Below are 21,409 nucleotides of genomic sequence, written 5' to 3'. Positions count from 1 at the left end.
GAGATAGTGAGGGTCAGGGAGGCCTGGCATGTTGCAGTCCATGGAGTTGCAATCAGACATGAGTGGGTGACTGAACAACAACAACAACAACAACAATAATGAAGTCAAAAGTATGACCTTGGGATTAAACAGGTGAGCAAGAGAGATGAGTCATTGAAACAGAGAATGTCATGGACCTGAGAGACTAATGGATTGAAAGGATCATATAAATGGACACTAGAATCACCAAAAACTGGAATGCCCTGGCAGTCCAGTGGTTAGGACTCTGTGCTTCCACTGCCAGGCCCTGGGTTTGATCCTTGGTTGAGGAACTAAGATCCTACAAGCAGTGTGGCATGGAAAAAAAATCACTAAAAATGATGGCAAGAATAAAACCAGAAAGAGTTAACTGAGCCAGGAACTAAAAGCTCAAGGCAATGGGAAGGAGTATTCTGGGGGTCTGTAGATGATCAGAACAAGGAGAGAGAGTGGACATTATAGTCGGATGATATGTGGTATAAAGTGTGCATGTATGTGTGTGGGAGAGAGCAGGGAAGAGGAAAGGAAAATGGTCCAAAGTGGCTAAGAGGAGCAAGGGGTACACCAACATCTCCCAGAGACCAATGGCAAGAGGGTTTGTGATGGAAAATATCCACCACTTAGAGCTTCTACTCAGCTTTACCCTGGTGATTCAGATGGTAAAGAATCTGCCTGCAACACAAGAGACCCGGGTTCAATCCTTAGGGTGGGAAGATCCCAACCCAATGGCTACCCACTCTAGTATTCTTGCCTGGAGAATTCCATGGACAGAGGAGTATGACAGGTTACAATTCATAGGGTTGCAAAGAGTTGGACACACTGAGCAGATGAACACTTTCATAGATAGGTTCTACAGGGGAAGCAATAAACTTAGGGTGACTGAGTTTTTAGTCAAAGCAAGACAGAAAAGGGGGCACTTAGTGAAGAGTCAGAAGATATCAGGAAATCCGCTCATGATTGACCTTGTATTTCAGAACACACAGCTTTAGGAATTTAGGATTTTAGGAATGGAGGTAGAGTGTGTGATGGGTTGGGAGAAGTCTGTATGGAGTGGTAAGGGGATGAGAATATGAAGGATAAAGGATGACTTGGGAGCACTGAGTCGCTCTGGATGATGGGAAGCAGAAATAAACATCACAATGAGCTCAACTCTGATGGTGCTGAGGCAAGTAGTAATGATGAATCTGTGAGTATCCGTGAGGGGGGAAGGGCAGGGCCCGGTTGTGTGTTGATGTGGAAGCCAAGGAGAGTTGAGGTCCTCTCTGGACTGACCAGGGCTCTCAGATTTCTTCCTTCTTCCTGTGGACACCACTGCTGATTGCATTTGCTTTCTACCCCCAGTGCCCTCCTGTGCACAGTGATGGTATTTGTTGAATGAGATAAGTCATCAGTGAGCATTAGTTAGATCTGAGCTGTGGAGATAAGGTAGATGAAGAAATTCTGCAGACTTTGGAATGTCTGTGGAGTTTTTCAGTGTCTGCATCTCACCATGTGATACCAGACGCTGTTCAGCTCTGCTCAGCAGAACAATCTGGGTGTGAATCATCACTGACTCATGGACCAGCTCGTGTCACCTGCAGTGCTCACCTTAAGTCACAGTGACCTTTCCTGATCACCTGTAATGGCAGCACAGTGGGGACCGCAGTTCCTGGACAGTGTGCAGTGATGGGGTGGTGAGTGAGTACTGCTTCTTGTCCCTGGGAGTGAAAGGGAAAGTGAAGCCAAAGAACAGGGTTTTACTGCCACATTTTTCTTCACTCAATTGAGAAATGTATCTGAAAATTACTATAAAATTTCCTATTTTTAAGAAGTGATTTTTTTTTTTCCCAGAGAGTCAAGGACTTTTTAAAGACATTAAAGGATTTACTGCTGCTGCTGCTAAGTCGGCTTCAGTTGTGTCCGATTCTGTGCGACCCTATGGACAGCAGCCCACCAGGCTCCTCTGTCCACGGGATTCTCTAGGCAAGATTACTAGAGTGGGTTGCCATTTCCTTCTCCAAAAGGATATACTATGTTTACTCATATAGAATAAAATACAGAAATCCTGAAGTACTTCCTTTAGAAACATTCTGGTTGGAGAAAGAGTTTCCATTTTTAAGAGTGATAAGACTAGGTCATCTTAAATCCTTTTTAACACAAAGTTTGTATTAACCCATAAGATCTGAAAAATTCAAATACTGTTTTGATTGAGGTAGCATGCGTGCGTGATTCGCCACTTGTCTTATGGGACTTTTTGCGACCTCATGGACTATCAGCCCTCCAGGCTCCTCTGTCCATGGGATTTCTCAGGCAAGAATACTGGAGTGGGTTGCCATGCCCTCCTCCAGGAGAGCTTCCTGACCCAGGATTGAACCCAAGTCTCCTGTGTCTCCTGCACTGCAGGCTGACTCTTGACTGCTGAGCCACTGGGGAAGCCTGATTGAGGTAGCAAGTTAGCCAAATGCCTTTACAGTGTTCCCAACTGCTATGAACTTAATTGTACCCCCCAAAATTCATACACTGACACTTGAACCCCCAAAGTGACTATATCTGGAGAGGAGGTCTTTAGGAGGTGATTAAGGTCATAGGACTATGGCCTTTTAAGAAGAGAAAGAGGAATTTCTCTTTCTCTCTTTACCATGTGAGGACACAGTGAGAGGGCAACTAGCAGCAAGCCAGGAAGGCAGCCCTTACAGACACTGTCTCTGCTGATATCTTAATCTTGGACTTGCCATCCCCAAAACTGTGAGGAAATTTCATTTGTTTAAGCCATTCAGCCTGTGGGATTTTGTAACAGCAGCCTGAGAAAATTAAGATACTCACTTGCCCACTGATGTTTATTCCCGAAGGAAAAATTGATTCACATCTTAGTCTTGTTTGGGAGATAAATTCTGAAAATTTGTGTAACAGTCAAATACTTGCACAACTTAAGATGCTCTCTTAGACTGCCAATGTCTCACTGGTATGGACTGTGTCTACTGGTACACCACCAACATACTGGTTGGATGAAAAAAATGCATACAAATAATCTCTTTGATGGTAAGCAACTGAAAGAAGGAAAATACTGAAAAATATGTTGGTTTGCAGCACACACATGAAATGAAAGCCTTACTGTCTTTAGCACCTACTTCTGCGCTCATTAAGTGTCAGGATACTGCGCAGTAGAAAACTCATTTGTGCTTTTTATTTTTCTAATTTAAAATTACTGGCTTAAAAAAAAAATTACTGGCTTGATACTAGCTCAGTCAGTATCAAGATTCTATGTTGAGATCAATAAAAACAATCATGTTTTAACACCACTGTAGACTTAGGTACCTGAGATTTGGCAATACCCTGCAATAGATGTCAGCACATAGAAAAGAAAAAAAGTTTATTGCATATAAGAAAATCTAAGTACGTAAAATCCTTACTCCTAGGTGTTTTTAAAGCCATCCCCATGGCACTTCAAGATTATTAGTACAAGGCAGGTTACCCAAACTTTCATTTTTCCTTTCAGTTAGTATGATCTTGTAAGAAAAGTCATAAAGTGTTACAACTCTTATTAAAAGAGAAGGGAAAAATCATTTAAAAATATAACTTAGGTCTGCTCTTTGACCTGTGGTGAGAGTCCTGGCAGAGTGAAGTTAAAGGCCAGCCCTTGGAAAGGGAATCCTCCTACACTGTTGGTGGGAATGTAAGTTGGTGCAGCCAGTATGGAAAACAGTATGGAGGTTCCTCATAAAACTGAAAATAGAATTACCATATGATCCAGCAATCCCACTCCTGGGCATACATTTGGACAAATCTATAATTCAAAAAGATACATGTCCTCTGTTCATATAAACACTATTCACAATAGTCAAGACATGAAAACAACCAAAATGTCCATTGACAGATGAATGGATAAAGTAGATGTGGTACATATATACAATGGAATACTACTCAGCCACAAAAAAGAATAAAACAATTCCATATGCAACACGGATGCAAATAGAGATTATCATACTAAGTGAACTAAGTCAGAAAGAGAAAGGCAAATACCATGTGATATCACTTATAGTGGAATATAAATATGATACAGATGAACCTATCTATGAAACAGAATCATTTACATAGAGAACAGATTGCCAAGGTGGTTGGTGGTTGCCAAGGGGAAGGGTTTTGGGGGAGGGATATAGTAGGAGGTTGAGGTTAGCTGATAAACCAGTGTATATAGAATGGATAAACAACAAGGTCCTACTGTATAGCACAGGGAACTATATTCAGTATCCTGTGATAAACCACAATGGAAAAGAATATGGAAAAATTATAGATATGCTTGTGTATGTATGTATAACTGAGGCATTTTGCTTTTCAGCAGTAATTACCACGACATTGCAATTCAACTATATTTCAATAAAAAATTAAAAAGAAAAAAAGGCCAGCTCTTGGAAAGCAGAATTCATTGCTTCCTTGCTGGGACAGTAGAGGAGGTGTATTTTTTCCCTTCCATAAATCCAGATGGCACATTTTTACATTGCATTAACCTAAAAAAGGAGACTTGGAATAGTTGGCTCCCACAAATGCGTGAACTTTGTATTTAAACAATGTTAACATCAAAAGCATCAATCTGAGTGCCCGGCCCATCCAACTAGAAATAGTCTGTGACACTTGTGTGAAGAACTAATGACATCTGCCAAGTTTTCTGTCAACTCCTCTTCTCTCTTCCTTGTTTCTTTCACTCCTTACTTGATTTGCTTCAATCTATCTGTTGCCCAGTACTAACCTCTCCCTCCTGGGAAGGCAATGTGAAAAAATATCAAAGTACTATTTCTCAAGTTTTAGAATGAGTCAACAGGTTCATTTAATAGCTGCATGATCTTAGACGAGTTATTTCATCTCTTTATTTCATTCTCCTCATTTCTAATAAGAGAAAAATAATTGTACCTAATTTTTTGATCATTATACGAATTAAGTGAAATGATATAGGCAATACTCCTTGCATATAGCAAATGGTCAAAATCTCAGCCATTGTTTCATTTTGGGATTCACACTAAGTGAGATTATTGATCCACTTCTTTAGGCCTTCTGTCTTATTCCTTTCTACTTCAAAGAATAATGGGGAAAAAATTGGTGTGATTCCCATAGAGAAATTTTATAACATTAGACTTCTGTCCTCTTGTGGGAACTCCTCAGCTCCCTGTGCATCTTTTTCTTGCCTCCTTGTTTCTCAGTTTTGTCTTATTTTGCAGTTTTCCATCATTCCTTCCTCAAGGTCAAAAGGTTTCTCATCTCTTATTTCTATGGGAAAGCCTGAACTCCCTATAGTCTGTTTTGTTACCATCTGAGCATCTTCTCTGTGTTCATCTGAGCTGGTGTTCTCAGCATGAATTGTTCTCGCTCCCTGTCTTCTTTTGCTAGGTAGCTGGGTTGACTGCGTCCCCTTTGCTTTAGGATAAGGGTCTTGGAAACTTTTCATAACTTTTCCCCTTTGCTCCATTAAGTTACAAACAAAATTCATGTTTATTGAATTTATAGAGGCTACTGCTAGGTTCTTACTTCACTTTCACACTCTTTTTTGCCTCCTTCTTTTCAGCCTTATTAGAAATCATTCTTCTGCCTGCTCATTCTCTGACTCTATTTTCAGAGATCATGTTTCATTTTTCCTTACCCATCAGTCTGTTCCTGGGCTCTGAGTTTTCCTGTTTGTTCATCATCCCTTGGATCAAAATTTTCTTCTCAAAAGAGAAGAAAACTGTTTACTTGATCAATTTTTTTTCACCTTTTATATCTCAACTTGGATGTCAGGAATTTACTGTGAACTCTCAGGTTTCTAATTTTACATATTCAGTGTATGTTATTCTTCTGTGAGACACATTTATCAAAATTAAATCACTTCTCTATTTATTTGTCAGCTGGCTACCTGCTGTATGAGACCATAGCTTGCTGTTTTGTTCATGGATATAACTCTAACACCATGACTGGCAGATAGTAAATTCTCAGTAAATACTTGAATGGATGAATGAATGAACATATGATTTGTACACCCCTTTCCCATTATTTCTCATGGTACAAGACAACTTCTTTGACTAGTTTGTCTACCAACGCTAATCATCCTCTACTATAATAAAAGATACCAGACAAATGATTCATTTATCCCTCCATTCCAGAATTTTATATTTATACTTTTCAGTCCAAATTCAAATCAGTATATTTGCTAAACTCTCAGGGATGCAAAATATCTCTTTAATCAATTTCCAATATGTAGCTATTGCTTCTTTCATCCTTAGTTTGCTCAGCAGAGTCATATGGTTTCTCTCTGTAAGAGTCTCCCTTTGATGCAGACATAGAGAACAGACTTGTGGACACAGAAGGGAAGGAGAGGGTGGGGTGAATTGAGAGAGTAACACTGAGACATATATATTACCATATGTAAAATGAGATAGCCAGAGGAAATTTGCTGTATGATGCAGGGAGCTTAAATCTGGTGCTGTGACAACCTAGAGAGGTAGGATGTGGTGGGAGATGGGAGGGAGGTTCAAGAGGGAGGGGACATACGTATACCTATGGCTGATTCATGAAGTTTTCTAAGAGGTATGCTGAATAAATTTTAAGAATTAAAAAAAAAAAAGATTCTCCCCTGTCATCTCTATGGTTTGAAAGCTCCTCTCAATGTCTCTGAAGCTGATGCTCAAATTCAGTCTCCTCTTGACAATGTTTGCTAAACAGTCTCTTCCTCTCATTGTGGTTCTCACTGTTTTTTCTTATTCTTTCTTATATTCCTTGTCTTTATGATTCTTGCTGAAGATAAGGGAGGCAGAGACAGGTCTCTTTCAGATCTGTTTCTGCTGCCTTTGTTTTGTCTCCTCCCAGCAGGTATCTTGGGATTTAAGCCTGACATCCTTCCACTACCTTTCTGTCTGCCTGTTTCACAACCTGGGTAGGCTTCTTGCCTGTCAGCACTTTCTCCAGCTTTAGTTTTTCACTGTTCTTTTTAAACATCCTTCCACGCATTTTTATTATTCCTCTGCACTATGGAGGAAATACTTGGACCCTCATGATAACCTAAAAAGTTAGCAAGCATCAGATAAGATTTTGGGAATACCACGGATTTAGTGATGAATGAATCTGCACTCCAGGTGAATCTCTAACTGAGGCTGAAAATGTCATCTTCTAATGTGTGAAGCAGCTACATGTTTTGGTGGAGAATTTGATTCTCCAAAAAATGTTTCGTGTGAACTGCCTGTAAGAAAGTCAGTTATAGAGATAAAGGTCAAATTTCCCAGGGAGTATTTATGTCCATAGAAAGGGAAGACTTGGAGCCTGAAACCAAAGTCCTCCAGTCATCTCAGCTTGGCCTGGTGTGATCTTCAGTGGGCACCAGAAGCCCAGTTACTTGGATCAGCTGCTAGTGCAGCATTAGGAGCAGAGGGGAAGCTGGAGGAAGAGAGTTTGAGGAATATTGACTAAGGTGAGAATTAAATAAAGATACCTTGCAAAAAAGAGAGAAGCTGTGCAGAGCCAAGGCCGAGGAAGGTGGGTAAGGGAAAAAGGAAAGTATTGCATGGATTGAAAATTGTAATTTTAAGATGGTTAACCAATACACTGAATTCCTTCTTTAATTACATTTGATTGTTAGACTTATTTATTTATTTTTTGGACTGCAATGCTGTGCAAAGACTGGGCCACAGGGGTTTTTGTTTTGGTTTGGTTTTTGTTTATTGATTTTTGTGGGTATTTTTCCTTAATGTTGTTCTTTTAGGACTTCATTTCTTGCCTGTGGTTTTGTATTTAGTAATAATTCTCAGCTGTGCTTCTGATAAACAAAACCAGCACAGATCTTATACCATGGGTAAATTTTCACCATGAATGCCTGACCACTGATAGATGTGAGTCATCCTGGTTCTTGGAATATAAGTACAAGTCAGTGGGGAGAAAGTACAAGTGAGGACAGGATGCTGTAGGCAGCTAGACTGGCACAGCATTACGTGAAATTGTAAACTTGAAAGGAATGTAGTTTTTAACCTGAACTCCAAGGATCCTCAGTAGCATAAGACACTAGAGTCCTTTTAGGATGGCAAGAGGAGTTGGTCACGGGGGATCAGTCAAGTCAAAATGGCAAAGTAGGAGGTCATGAAACTCACCTCCGTCCACAAACACAACAAAAACACATCTATATGTAGAACAGTTTTCACTGGAAATTGCCAAAAAGACTCCTTGATAACCAGGGCTGTAAAAAAGAGCCACAAGTAATCAGATAGGAAGGCAAGAAAAGTGAACAGGTTGGGACCCGTGCCTGTGGGAGGGGACTAAGAGGAAAAGGATGAATACTCGGTTGAAACCTGCTCTGGGAGTGAGCGGTGAAAGCCACAGACTGGACAGCCCAGTCCTGGGGTCCCACATAGGGCAGATGAGCTTCCTTGGCTGATTGGAGGACCTCTGGGACTAATAGGAGGGCTGTGGGCAGTCTGGGCTCCACTCCTGAGTGTGTGCCCCTTGCTTGCCCCCAGAAGCAAAGTGGAAAGGGAAGTTAGAAGAATGCTTAAGTGGCTGCTGGGTCTCCTGCAACTACCTCAGTGTGCACCCCCAGCACCTCAGCCGAAGCCAACACTCCAGATCACTTACTTTACATCACACAATGGCACAGGATCTAGGGCTGCCACAACCAGGGAGAAATTTTGGCCATGGGATGCAGAGGCAACCCAGTCCTAGGACGGAGCCTGAGTTGGGGAGGGGCAGCAGTCGTTGTTGGCATGTACTCAAGCAGTGCCCAGAACTCTGATGATGGCTGTTTTACCAGAGGCCACACCAAGATATACACTGAGGGTCCATGTGGGCCCTGACTGCCCTGAGGCAGTTGTTTTGGACAACCTGGAAATGGATAAATTTCTAGAAACATACAAGATGTCGAGACTGACTCAAGAAGAAACAGACAATTTGAACAGACAGATCACTAGCAGTGAAATTGAATTTGCAATTAAAAAAAAAAAAAAAAACCTCTTAGTCAACAAAAGTCTAGGACCAGATGGTTTCACTGGGGAATTCTATCTAACATACAAAGAAGAGCTAATACCTATCCTTCTCAAATTATTTTTAAAAATGGAAAAGCATGGAACATTCACAAATTCATTCTATGAGGCCACCATTACCCTGATACCAAAACCAGAAAAAGACACTATAGAAAAAAAAAAAACTGCAGGCCAGTATCTTTGGTAATTATAAATGCAAAAATTATCAAAATATTAGCAAACCAAATATATAAAAAGGATTGTATACTATGATCAAATAAGATTTATTCCAAGGACACATGTTTGTTTCAAATTTTGAAATTAATGAATGTGATACACTACATTAACAAAAGGAAGCATAAAAAAACAAAATCATCTCAATAGATGCAGAAAGAGCATTTGACAAAATTCAACATCCATTCATAAAAATTCTCAAAGTGAGTACAAAGAAAACATATCTCAACATGATAAAAACCAGTTATGACAAACCTATAGGTAGCATCACACTCAATAGAGAAAAACTGAAAGCTTTACCTCTAAATTCAAGAAAAAGACAAAGATTCAGACTCTCACTACTTCTATTCAACATGGTATTAGAGGTCCTAGCCGAAATAATCAGATAAGAAAAAGAAATAAAAGGCATCCAAATTGGAAGGGAAAAAATAAAACTGTCACTATTTGCAGATAACATGATACTTTATCTAGAAAGCCCTAAATTCTCCACGAAAAAACTGTTAGAACTAAAAAATGAATTCATTAAAATGTTGCAGAAGATTAATGTACATGAAACTGTTGTTTTCTGTACACTAATAATGAACTCTCAGGAAGAGAAAGCTAAAAGTCTCATTGAAAAATCACATCAGAAAGTATAAAATACCTAGGAATAAACTTAACCAAGAGGGGGAAAGACTTATACTCTGAAAACTATAAAATACTGATGAAGAAAATTGAAAATGATTCAAAGAAATGGAAAGATATCTCTGTTCATGGATTGGAAGACTTAATATTGTTCAAGTAGTTATACTACCCAAACCAATCTATTAGATTTAGTGCAAGCTCAACCAAAATATCAATGACATTTTTCAAAGAACTGGAACAAATAATCCTAAAATTTATATAGAACCACAAAAGACCCCAAATAGCCAAAGCAATCTTGAGAAAAAAGCAACAAAGCTGGAGATATCACCCTTCCTGACTTCTACTATACTATAAAGCCAAATCAAAGGAACATGGTATTGGTGGGGGGAGAAAAAGAAGCATAGATCAATGGACCAGAATAGACAGCTCAGAAAGAAACCCATGCACCTATGTTCAGTTAATCTATGACAAAGGAAACAAAGACATACAATGGAGAAAAGACAGCCTCTTCAATAAGTGGTACTGGGAAAGCTGGACAGCTACATGTATTAGAACATTTCCTCATGCATGTACAAAAATAAGCTCAAAATAAATGAAAGACCTAAAGGTAAGACAGGAAACCATAAGCTCCTAGAAGAGAAAATAGGTAGAACACTGATAAAAATTGCAGCAATATTTTTTTTTTTTTTTTGGATCTGCCTCCTAGGGCAAAATAAATAAAACCAAAAACAAACAAATGAGACCTAATTAAATTTAAAAGCTTTTCCACAGTAAAGGAAGCCATCAACAAAACAAAAACAAAAATCTACTGAATGAGAGAAAATATTTGCAAATGATAGGACCAATAAAGGGCTAATATCCAAATTATTAATATCCAATGTCGGCTGTTATCCAAAATATTGGGCTTTCCTTGTGGCTCACCTGGTAAAGAATCCACATGCAATATGGGAGACCTGGGTTCAATCACTGGGTTGGAAAGATCCCCTGGAGAAGGGAAAGGCTATCCATTCCAGTATTCTGGCCTGGAGAATTCCATGGGGCTGCATAGTCCATAGGATTACAAAGAGTTGGACTCGACTGAGCAACTTTCACATCCAAAATATATAAATAGCTCATACAACTCAATATCAAGCAAACAATCAATAAGAAAATGGGGAAAAAATCCGAAAGACATTTTTCTAAAGAAAACATACAGATGGCTAAGAGATACATGAAAAGATGCTCAATATCACTAATTATAAGAGAAACACAAATTAAAATGATGAGATATCACCTCATATCTGTCAGAATGATTATCAAAAAGTCCTAAAATAACAAATGCTGGCAAAGATGTAGAGAAAAGGGAACCTTATGAACTGTTGGTGGGAATGTAAGTTGGTGCAGCCACTATGGAAAAAAATTGGAGGTTCATCAAAAAAAACTAAAACTAGAACTGCCATAGGGTCCAGCAATGCCACTCCTGGGTACATACCTAAAAAACAAAACAAAACAAAACCACTATTTCAAAAAAATACATGCATCCTGATGTTCATAGCAGTAATATTTGCAATAGCCAAGATATGGAAGCAACCCAAGTGTCCGTAATAGATAACTGGAAAAAGAAGATGAGGTATACACACACGATGGAATATTACTCAGGCATAAAAGAAAGAAAGTCTGCCATTTGTAGCAACATGGATGGACCTAGAGAATATCATAATTATTGAAATAAGTCTGACAAAGACAAATGCTAGATGATATCACTTAAGTGTGGAATCTAAAAAATAAAATAAATGTATGTGTATATCACAACAGAAATAGACTCACACGTATAGGAAACAAATTAGTGGTTACCGGTTTGGAGAGGAGAGAGGAGAGGGGCAAAATAGGTATATGGGATTAAGAGATACAAACTACTAAGCATAAAATAGATAAGCAACAAGGATTTATTGTACAGCACAGGGAATTAGAGGCATTATTTTATAATAACTTAATGGGGTATAATCTATAAAAATACTGAATCACTATTCTGTACACCTGAAACTAACATAATATTGTAAATCAAACATATCTTAATTAAAAAAAGAGGAGGTCAATATCAGACCCATTTGAAACAGTTGTACATTATTGCTGCCCAGTAGAGACAGGACTCCCTAAGGACTGGGCTGTTTCTGTGAAACTTAAGTGAAACAGGCTTTTAATACATGGATACAAATGCTCTTCCTCCAGAAACAATAAATGCTCATGAAGAACCAACTCAGAAGACAGAGGAAAGACCTTTGAGTCACGAGTCACTGTTTAAATATTCCATTAATATGGTGCTGGAATTTAAATCCTCAGAGGCTGAGAAATGCTGACGCTGAGTCCACAGACCCTCAGGGCTGTTCCCAGTCACCCATCTGCAGAGACAGCCATCCCCAGGGAGAACTGTGGCACTTCTTAGGACTAGCATGGGGTAGGTTGACAGCAGCTAGGACTGACAAGACCAACTTATGACCGGTTATCAGTGGACAGGGCAAGATCATTACCACTAAGTGTTCAGAGCAGAAGTCTAGCAGTATATTTCCTACCAGGGCTGTAAAATGATGCTCAGAGTATCAAAGCCAAACCACAGCAAAACAGAAAAAAGTGCTGGAACAAATTAAAGTCCAGATTCAATAAGCGATTTTGTAATTTATGGTAACCCAAAGGGATTCTCAGAATTCTCTTTGTAAGAGCTAATCAGGGCACAGGGATGGAAGAAGGATTTCACATCGGTACTTTCACAATGAGGCAGAATATTAGAGCTTTGATCAGTGATGGCCAAGTGGACTTGGGCAGCCAGGATGCTGCAGGAAATCAGGTCTCCTGAAGTCAGATCTTCCCTACTCAAGCCAGGTCTAGGTAAGTGCAAGAAGAAAGCTCCTACATCCCAATCTGGGGACAGATCACTGGAAGACCGGAGGCTGAATTCTGGAATTTTATTCCAAAGAGGTTGTGTTGCTATAATTATTCCTTTGTATTTCCTTTTCCGTTGCATAGTGGAATACTCTAAACAACCATGGTGACTCTGTCTACAGTTTTAACAGTTGAAGGGAACTCTGCAATCAATTAGAGGAGCAAAAAGCAACTAGCATCCTTCTGTTCATGAGAGTTCGATTAATTAGGAACATATCATATTCCTCACCTTTCCAGGTTCACAGACCTTTGAGAGGAGAAAAGTGAAACGTTCAACTGTCATTTTACCTGCAGGAAACTCTCCAATCTTTAAATACAAAGATTGAAAGAAGGGATCTAATGGAACATCAGACTGATGCTTGTCATGAGTTTCTGTACGCTTCCTCATAAGAGGGCTGGCAGAGGATCAGGGAAGATACGGTGACTGTGCCCTCCCACCATTCTTTAGCAGGAACTCCAGCCCGCCAACCACAGCAGAAACCATGAAGGTCTGGCAGGTATTAGAACAAGGAATGGGAACGTGTTTGTGGGAGGTGGGAGAAAAAAAAATCAACAAGGACAAAGATAAACTGGATAATTTCTGAGGTGGGACAAATGAGAATCCACAGATATCAAATTAGAATAAAGATAAAGAGAGATTTGATCATGTTTCCTCATGTTGCGATTTGGATCTACTCATGTTCTTTGAAAACGAAGACATTTAAAATTACTTTGCTCTGGTTTATGCCTGCAATACAGCTCTAGTCAGTCCTTGGAACCCACAAAATCTAAAATCTATTATGCTTTATTCATTGTCTTAGTTTGGACTGCTATAATAGAATATGAGACTGGGTGACTTATAAACAGTACAATTTATCACAGTTCTGGAGGCTGAAAAGTCCAAGATTTCAACTGATTCAGTATCTTGTGAAGACCCATTTCCTAGTTCATGGTCTTCTCCCTGTGTCCTCACATGTTGGAAGGCGACTAGAGAGCTGTATGGGGCCACTAATCCCACTCATGGACGCTCTACTCTCATGACCTAAGCACTTCCCAAAGGCCTGCCTCCTAACAGCATCACACTGGGGATTAGGATTTTAGATGAATTGTAAGGAGACACAAGCGTTCAGGCAATGGCAATGATAGAAAATGTAGATATGTATTATATCCATTCTTTTCAGGTACCAAATAAAAAAGCTGTTAATACTGAATCAAATGATTACCCTAAGATTGAGAGATTCTGCCAGTATTTACGAGGAGAAAGAAAAACTCAATTTTTGTCTCCTTGTCTTTCCTGGAGGTAATATTACTTCATTGGTGTGTGTATACCTACTTGATTAGAGACAATCACTGTGTAGTAAGTACATGTGATAATGAATGTTTAAAACTGTATGATAGACTTTTAGATAGGATTACTTTTTCTCTTTCCTAAACAGGTTATAAATTCCTAGTGGGACGGAACCATATAGGACTCTGTACATTGCTTTCTCCTTTCCCCAAAGTTGCTTTGCTGTTCTCTTTCCTATTTCATTTTCAATATCATTTATTTTCTCTTTACTCGCCTTTCCTTTCCTTATCTCAGCCCGTCTCTCACTCTTTCTTCACCTTTAATTTTTCCATTTCACATTTCAATTGGCCCTAAAGAATAGTAAACTCACTTTTTTTTTTTTTTTTAAAGAAGTGGCAAGAAGTAAGGATACTGAATCTGTTGGTGTCAATCAGGGAAGTTGACCTAAAAGTTATGGAATAAAAGACTGATTACAGGAATTATAGTTTACATAGCTATGGGAAGAGCTGGGGAATTAAAGTCCCAGAAAGCAATGAAAGACCAGAAGCAAGTCACCAGCCAGCCCTGCTAAAGCACTGATAGAGCCAGAACCAGCAGGGAAATGTGTGAAGCCAAGTGTGTCTAGCTGCCAGACACTGGTGTAGGAGTCTTCCGAGTTTTGATGCCTCTGTCTCTGATGACAAGCCTGGGTTCACAGTTGGTTACTGGGCTGCCAGTGAAGAAGAAGAGATGGAATCAAATCAAAGAAGAGCAAGTACAAGCTGGAGCTGGTCCGTAATCTTTCCTCTTTCTCACTGCAGGTTGAGTAAGGACAAGCTTGGACCTGCCGGTACCTCTGCATGCATCTCTCACTCGATCTAACAAGGATGGTCTTTAGAAGGTAATAGCTTTTGCTTTACTTTTCCCGTCCAGTTATTACATAGATGTCTCTTTGGCCAACTCTAAACTAGAATTGTGAGGAAGAGGAAGGTAGTTTCAGCTGATATAAGCTAACATATACAAAGCTCCTGGAGAAACTAAGCGTGCTTGTATGATAGATGTGAAGGCAGGACAGGGGAATATGTAAATGTCAGCATCACACAACTGGCTTTCTCCATTGAAGTTGACAACCCATTCCAGTATTCTTGCCTGAAAGATCCCATGGACAGAGGAGCCGGGCAGGCTGCAGTCCAACAGATTGCAAAGAGTCAGACACGACTAAGTACTGAGCACACTGAGTTCAGAGTTTCCTAAAGCAATAAAGATTTTATGGGATTATCTGTTAGATTTATTTTAGTTTCTCTAAATTACCTGACCATAACAATATATTAGGCATAAGTGGATAAATAACGTATTTGGAATAAGTGAATAAGGGAGACAGAGTTGCTGCCTTAGCATTAATCACCCAGGGAAGGCAGATGTAAACAATGTTGACACAGGGCAGTAGGTGCTAGAGTAAAGGTGGGCCAAGTGTCCTAGGGGAGCACAGAGGAGGTGCCCCAATATGACCTGGGTGGGAAGATCATGGGGTCTTCACAGACCAGGCAAAGCCAGAAATGAATCTTAAAGAATGAGAAAGAGTTTGTCAGAAAGATAATACTATGGGCAAAATCATGGAATAAACAGTTTGGTGTTGCTGGAAATCAAAGGGCACACATGGGAATATCAGGGGATGGGTACAGCAAGGTAAGCAAGGTTATCCTTAGCACATGTAGGACCTCTGGCAAATACATTTTTGCAGTGTCCTTGTTTATATAAGTAATTTGATTAAAGTCATATAACAAAACTGTGGGCTCATATGAGGTATAGTGATTTGTTGGTGAAGATTCAGGCTAATGGGTAGAAAGGAAATTTTTACATGTCTGTTTATTGTGCCTCAGTGCATGTGAAGATTTTGTATAGTATTAGGCTCTTCCTGATTATGGCAAGTAACCACGTGCTGTATTGTCACAAGTAGCATTCCTACCTAATTTCTTATCTCCCACTACAAGAAAAATATAGTGACACTTTTGTAATGCCATAGCTTCTCAGAACCTAGTTGTATGGAAATGCTATGGACTATCTTGCCTCTGAAGTTCCCTAATAACACTTATTTAATGCTGGCTATATCACTACTCATGATTCTGCATCATCTCTCATGCCACCTGTGGATACTATTGGCCTCCAGTGATTCTCTTAAAAGTTGTCATTATGCTTTCATGATGATGGTCATGATGATGATCACAAATGTAACCCTTATGCAGGAAAGTATGAGAGAGAATGTAATGGGACATATGGTACCATATCTACTTTATGGTAGAACAACATTTCTACACCCTGTCCTCTCTTGAACTCTTGGGGCCGCAATCACAGCATTCCTAAAATGTGATTTTTCTATGTGGATCTGTCTCTCACACACTGCCACAAACAGGAAATGTAGGTGGGTGTGTCAGACAGAGTAAGAAGAGTTTTCTCGGCCATATAAGTAATGCCTGTCCCTCATCCAGCTCAAGATCGATCAAGGGGAACACAATGTCACCACATGAGTGGGGATAAGGGAGGACATCCATCAGAAGGGGCTGCTGCTGCTGCCATCATAAAAGCCCTCAGATGATATACAAGCATCCATCTGCAGAGAACACGTGGCATGGAGCCCATGAAGAGGGTGGTGAGCCAGCAGTGGGAGACACACAGAGTAAGTGACACGTGCTACCACTATTGCCACCCTGCAATGCTGTAGGCTAGAGATGGCACCATAGTCAGAGCACAGATGGGTGAGAGCCGCATAATGCAGCACAAGCTCAAAGACCAGCACTGGAAGTGTCAATAGCCCACAGTTCTGAACTCACCCTATATTTATCATGAAGGCAGTCATTCCAAATCAAAATGTTAGCATCCTTTCGGTGACCCATTTTCCTGTAATCATGCCAAAGAAGCACTGTGGTCATCAGCAAGAGAGATACTGCGACCAAGTCCAGCCACAGTTCCTAGGACAACCCCACAGTCTAAGTCTCTGAGTTTCTTGGGGATTTCTGGTCAACTTCACAGGTTGTAGAGGATATAAATAAAGGATATAAATAAAGGATATAAATAAATTCCAGGGCCCCATGAGTACCTGTCTGACCTTGAAATGCCTCATGCAGGTGTTATTTCCACAAAGTTGGTCCCAAGATTTCCAGGAAGGGGATTCAGAAAATTTTAAGGAAAGTGCTGTAAATATAGTAGGATTCATGACACCCAAGCTTAGATCAGGGCTGAAACTTGTGCAAGCCTTCAGTTCAGTTCAGTTCAGTTCAGTCGCTCAGTCGTGTCCGACTCTCTGTGACCCCATGAATTGCAGCACGCCAGGCCTCTCTGTCCATCACCAACTCCCGGAGTCTACCCAAACCCATGTTCATCGAGTCGGTGATGCCATCCAACCATCTCATCCTCTGTCGTCCCCTTCTCCTCCCGCCCCCAATCCTACCCAGCATTAGGGTCTTTTCCAATGAGTCAACCCTTCGCATGAGGTGGCCAAAGTATTGGAGCTTCAGCTTCAACATCAGACCTTCCAATGAACACCCAGGATTGATCTCTTTTAGGATGGATTGATTGGATCTCCTTGCAGTCCAAGAAACTCTCAAGAGTCTTTTCCAACACCACAGTTCAAAAGCATCAATTCTGCGGCGCTCAGCTTTCTTCACCGTCCAACTCTCACATCCATACATGACCACTGGAAAAACCATAGTCTTGACTAGACGGACTTTTGTTGGCAAAGTAATGTCTCTGCTTTTAAACATGCTATCTAGGTTGGCCATAACCTTCCTTCCAAGGAGTAAGCGTCTTTTAATTTCATGGCTGCAGTCACCATCAGCAGTGATTCTGGAGCCCAAAAAAGTAAAGTCTGACACTGTTTCCACTGTTTCCCCATCTATTTCCCATGGAGTGATGGGACAAGATGCCAAGATCTTAGTTTTCTGAACGTTGAGCTTTAAGCCAACTTTTTCACTCTCCTCCTTCACCTTCATCAAGAGTCTCTTTAGTTCTTCTTCACTTTCTGCCATAAGGGTGGTGTCATCCACATATCTGAGGTTATTGATATTTCTCCCGGCAATCTTGATTCCAGCTTGTGTTTCTTCCAGCCCAGTGTTTCTCATGATGTACTCTGCATATAAGTTAAATAAGCAGGGTGACAATATACAGCCTTGACGTACTCCTTTTCCTATTTGGAACCAGTCTGTTGTTCCATGTCCAGTTCTAACTGTTGCTTCCTGACTTGCATACAGGTTTCTCAAGAGGCAGGTCAGATGATCTGGTATTCCCATCTCTTTCAGAATTTTCCACAGTTTATTGTGACCCACACAGTCAAAGGCTTTGGCATAGTCAATAAAGCAGAAATAGATGTTTTTCTGGAACTCTCTTGCTTTTTCGATGATCCAGTGGATATTGGCAATTTGATCTCTGGTTCCTCTGCCTTTTCTAAAACCAGCTTGAACATCTGGAAGTTCACGGTTCACGTATTGCTGAAGCCTGGCTTGGAGAATTTTGAGCATTACTTTACTAGCATGTGAGATGAGTGCAATTGTGCGGTAGTTTGAGCATTCTTTGGCATTGCCTTTCTTTGGGATTGCAAGTCTTAGGGTGGTACTAAAGGGAGGCTAGGGCAAGCTCATGAAATATCTGTAATAACTTATAAAATTTAAGATCCTGATCATGGTAAGTCAGAACTTTCAACATTTCTTACTTTTCTGTGAAATAATGTTATTATAGTAGTAGTAGTAGTTTAGTCACTAAGACATTTCCAACTCTTGTGATTCCATGGACTGTAGCCTGCCAGGCTTCTCTGTCTTTAGGATTCTCCATGCAAGAATACTGGAGTGGGTTGCCATTTCCTTCTCCAGGGTATCTTCCCAACCCAGGAATCGAACCCAGGTCTCCTGCATTGCAGGCAGATTCTTTACCGACTGAGCTAATAATGTTATTAGGTAAATTGGGGAAAAAATGGTGAAATAGATGGGAAACATTTGAAGCCTTTATTGTAGTAGTATGAATTTTGAATTGTCTGTAAAGAGATGGACTATCTACCCTTCTGTAACTTTATCTTAAAAAATAACCCCTGAAATCTTTCATCTGTTATGAAGTATAGTACTTAATTATGCCACAGAACACACTTTAGAAAAAACTACAAATGTCATAAGAACCATTGCAGGGATTTCACACAGAATAGATTTCCATTTTAGGAAAATTACTTACAGGAAAGTCAGTAGTTAGAGGAGAGAGAAGAGAAAGTGAAAGATGAAGCATAAAGGTTAGAGAATTTCCACTGAGTAAGACTCCTTTCAATGCAGGGGGTGTGATTTCAATCCTCGGTGGGGAACTAAGGACCCACATGCTGTGGAGTGTGGTAAAATAAATAAATAAATAAATAAATAAAGGAGTAGCGGTTAGGCATTTTTTGTAAGAACTAGTCAAGTGATGATAAAATCTGAACCAAGCCAGTATTAGCAGGACAGTGCAGTCACAAACACATATTTCTTAGATAAATTAAACTGTATGCACCTGGCCAAAAATAACTAAAGGAGGAAAAGAGTCATTTAATTATTTCAGGCTAGTGAGCTTGCCACTGCACTCAATGATAGCAAACTCCAGACTGTGTGTGAGGCTGCTTTCCTGGAATTTTGTTATCAAGTACATTTTATGCATGACCAACTAGCCCCTTGGAGAGTGATTCTCATATAGAAGGATATGTATTTTCCATAAAATGTTGGCTTTAAACAAAAGTCAACCACTTCATCTGGGACTCAATCTGTTCCACTGCTGCAGGGAAAACTGGCCATGTTGGACTGACTGAGACACAGTATGTCAGGCTCTGCTGTAACCACTTCCTAAGGTATCCTCAAGGGTAATTTCAACCATATGTGACTGTTCTCCTTTGAAGATGATTTTCGTATCCAATTCCAGAGTAGGCTGCAACTATATTCACTGGTAATCACAAAGAGCACATGTCAACTTCTAACTCTAGTCCTGTGATTCTATAGTCCCAAATACACATAAGTGAGAGTTTAAATAACCTCTGGATAAAAATAGAAAGACCATATGTATTAGAAACTGAAGGGGCTGGAATTTGATAGGCTCTGGGGGAAAAATCTAAACTCCTTTATTTTTATTTTTGGATAATGAAGCTGACATTCAGAGAGAGAAACTGAACAAGTCTAATCCAATATGGCAGAACTAAGACATAAACCCAAATACTCTTACATTTTAAAAAATTTTTATATCTTTATAAAAATTTTATATTTTTAAATTTTTAGAAATAATCTCTAGTGACTATAAATCTCTTTTAGAATATGCCATTAAAAAGCTTTTATGAAAGAGTTAACAAATATGATGTTATTTTCTCTTAGCCTCAAAAGGCACACAAACTTTAGCTGTGTGGAATCACATGGTACAAATGTATATCACCTTGTATGTTCCATACATTTCTAAATACCTCATTTCTGTCTGCTCCATAATAGAATAATTCAATACAAACAGAAAACATCTGAATTTGAGAAGCTTTTTAGATATTTTATTCTTCTATAAATTTATCAGCACTATTCATTCTATTTCCAAAGACAGAGAAAGGTGGTCCTGCACCATAAACAAATATACCCCTCACTTCACCACATCAGCTACACCAGGAACCAAATCCTCAACGCTGCAGTTCCTTTTCAGCCAACATTCTATCTGGACATTTAATTATATTTGGTCTTCGGCTGGCTGGCTAGATTCCTGAACTTTATTTAAATATTGAATGATGAAATTACAGATTACTCTCAATCTTCCACAATAGGAGCTCAGATTAAGCCTCAGAAGAAACAGAGCAAAGCACAGGCTATGGGTTGGAGAGGAAAACATCCAGGTCCCTCACCAATGGTGTCTTGGCCAGCCAGGTTGACCTGTAGGCTTCCATATCTCTTCTGAAGACAGGTGTTGATTGGAAGAGGCAGGCTTTCTGGGAAACTGAGGGACTGAAGAGCAGCAGTTACTATGGTTAGTGGGGGAAGACACAGTGTCATTGAGAGTGCTGTGATGTTGGAACTAATGGATGGAGGGTAGGATCAAGTAGACCACAGCAGAGGAGCCAAAGGGCCAAGAAGTCAAGCACTGCTGTTCAGAAGCTGCTGACAACATGGTGGCAGCACTAGTCATGCCAGACATGTCACCTGCAGCAACTGCATGGCTCACAAAGATGATCTGGAGAGGAACGAGAGCTCAAAGTCACTATGTGGCAGCAACGCTAAAAGGGCAAAGCTTAGCAACCAATCTTTCTCTTTCCTAGAATCATTAGAGTGCAGTGAAAACATACTGGGGGGAAAAGGAAAGTTATAGAAAAATAAAGCATAGTCCCATCTGTGTTTTTTAAAAATGTATGTGTTTACGTTTTGCATGTATATGTATGAGAGAGTGCATGTGTGTATCACATGCA

At 39.9% G+C, this 21,409-nt stretch overlaps 1 protein-coding gene across 3 annotated transcripts in view; it reads right to left on the bottom strand.

The window, feature by feature from the left end:
* Positions 1-21,409, bottom strand: part of LOC145531861 (uncharacterized) — a 289,352-nt gene that overhangs the window by 189,967 nt on the left and 77,976 nt on the right. The window contains exon 1 of one of the 3 annotated variants that reach the window (XM_081555565.1): positions 20,852-20,932. The exons of the other annotated variants lie outside the window; for them this stretch is intronic. Coding sequence (XP_081411691.1) covers positions 20,852-20,893 — 42 coding nt within the window. The 5' untranslated portion in view covers positions 20,894-20,932. Of the gene's footprint in view, positions 1-20,851; positions 20,933-21,409 lie in introns of those variants that run through there. 3 annotated transcript variants of the gene reach the window in all.

The sequence above is a fragment of the Giraffa tippelskirchi genome, chromosome 2 (genome assembly GCF_054371585.1).
Source record: "Giraffa tippelskirchi isolate mGirTip1 chromosome 2, T2T-mGirTip1v1.2.pri, whole genome shotgun sequence".
NCBI classification, from domain to species: domain Eukaryota; kingdom Metazoa; phylum Chordata; class Mammalia; order Artiodactyla; family Giraffidae; genus Giraffa; species Giraffa tippelskirchi.
This window is presented reverse-complemented; position numbering and strand designations above follow the sequence as displayed.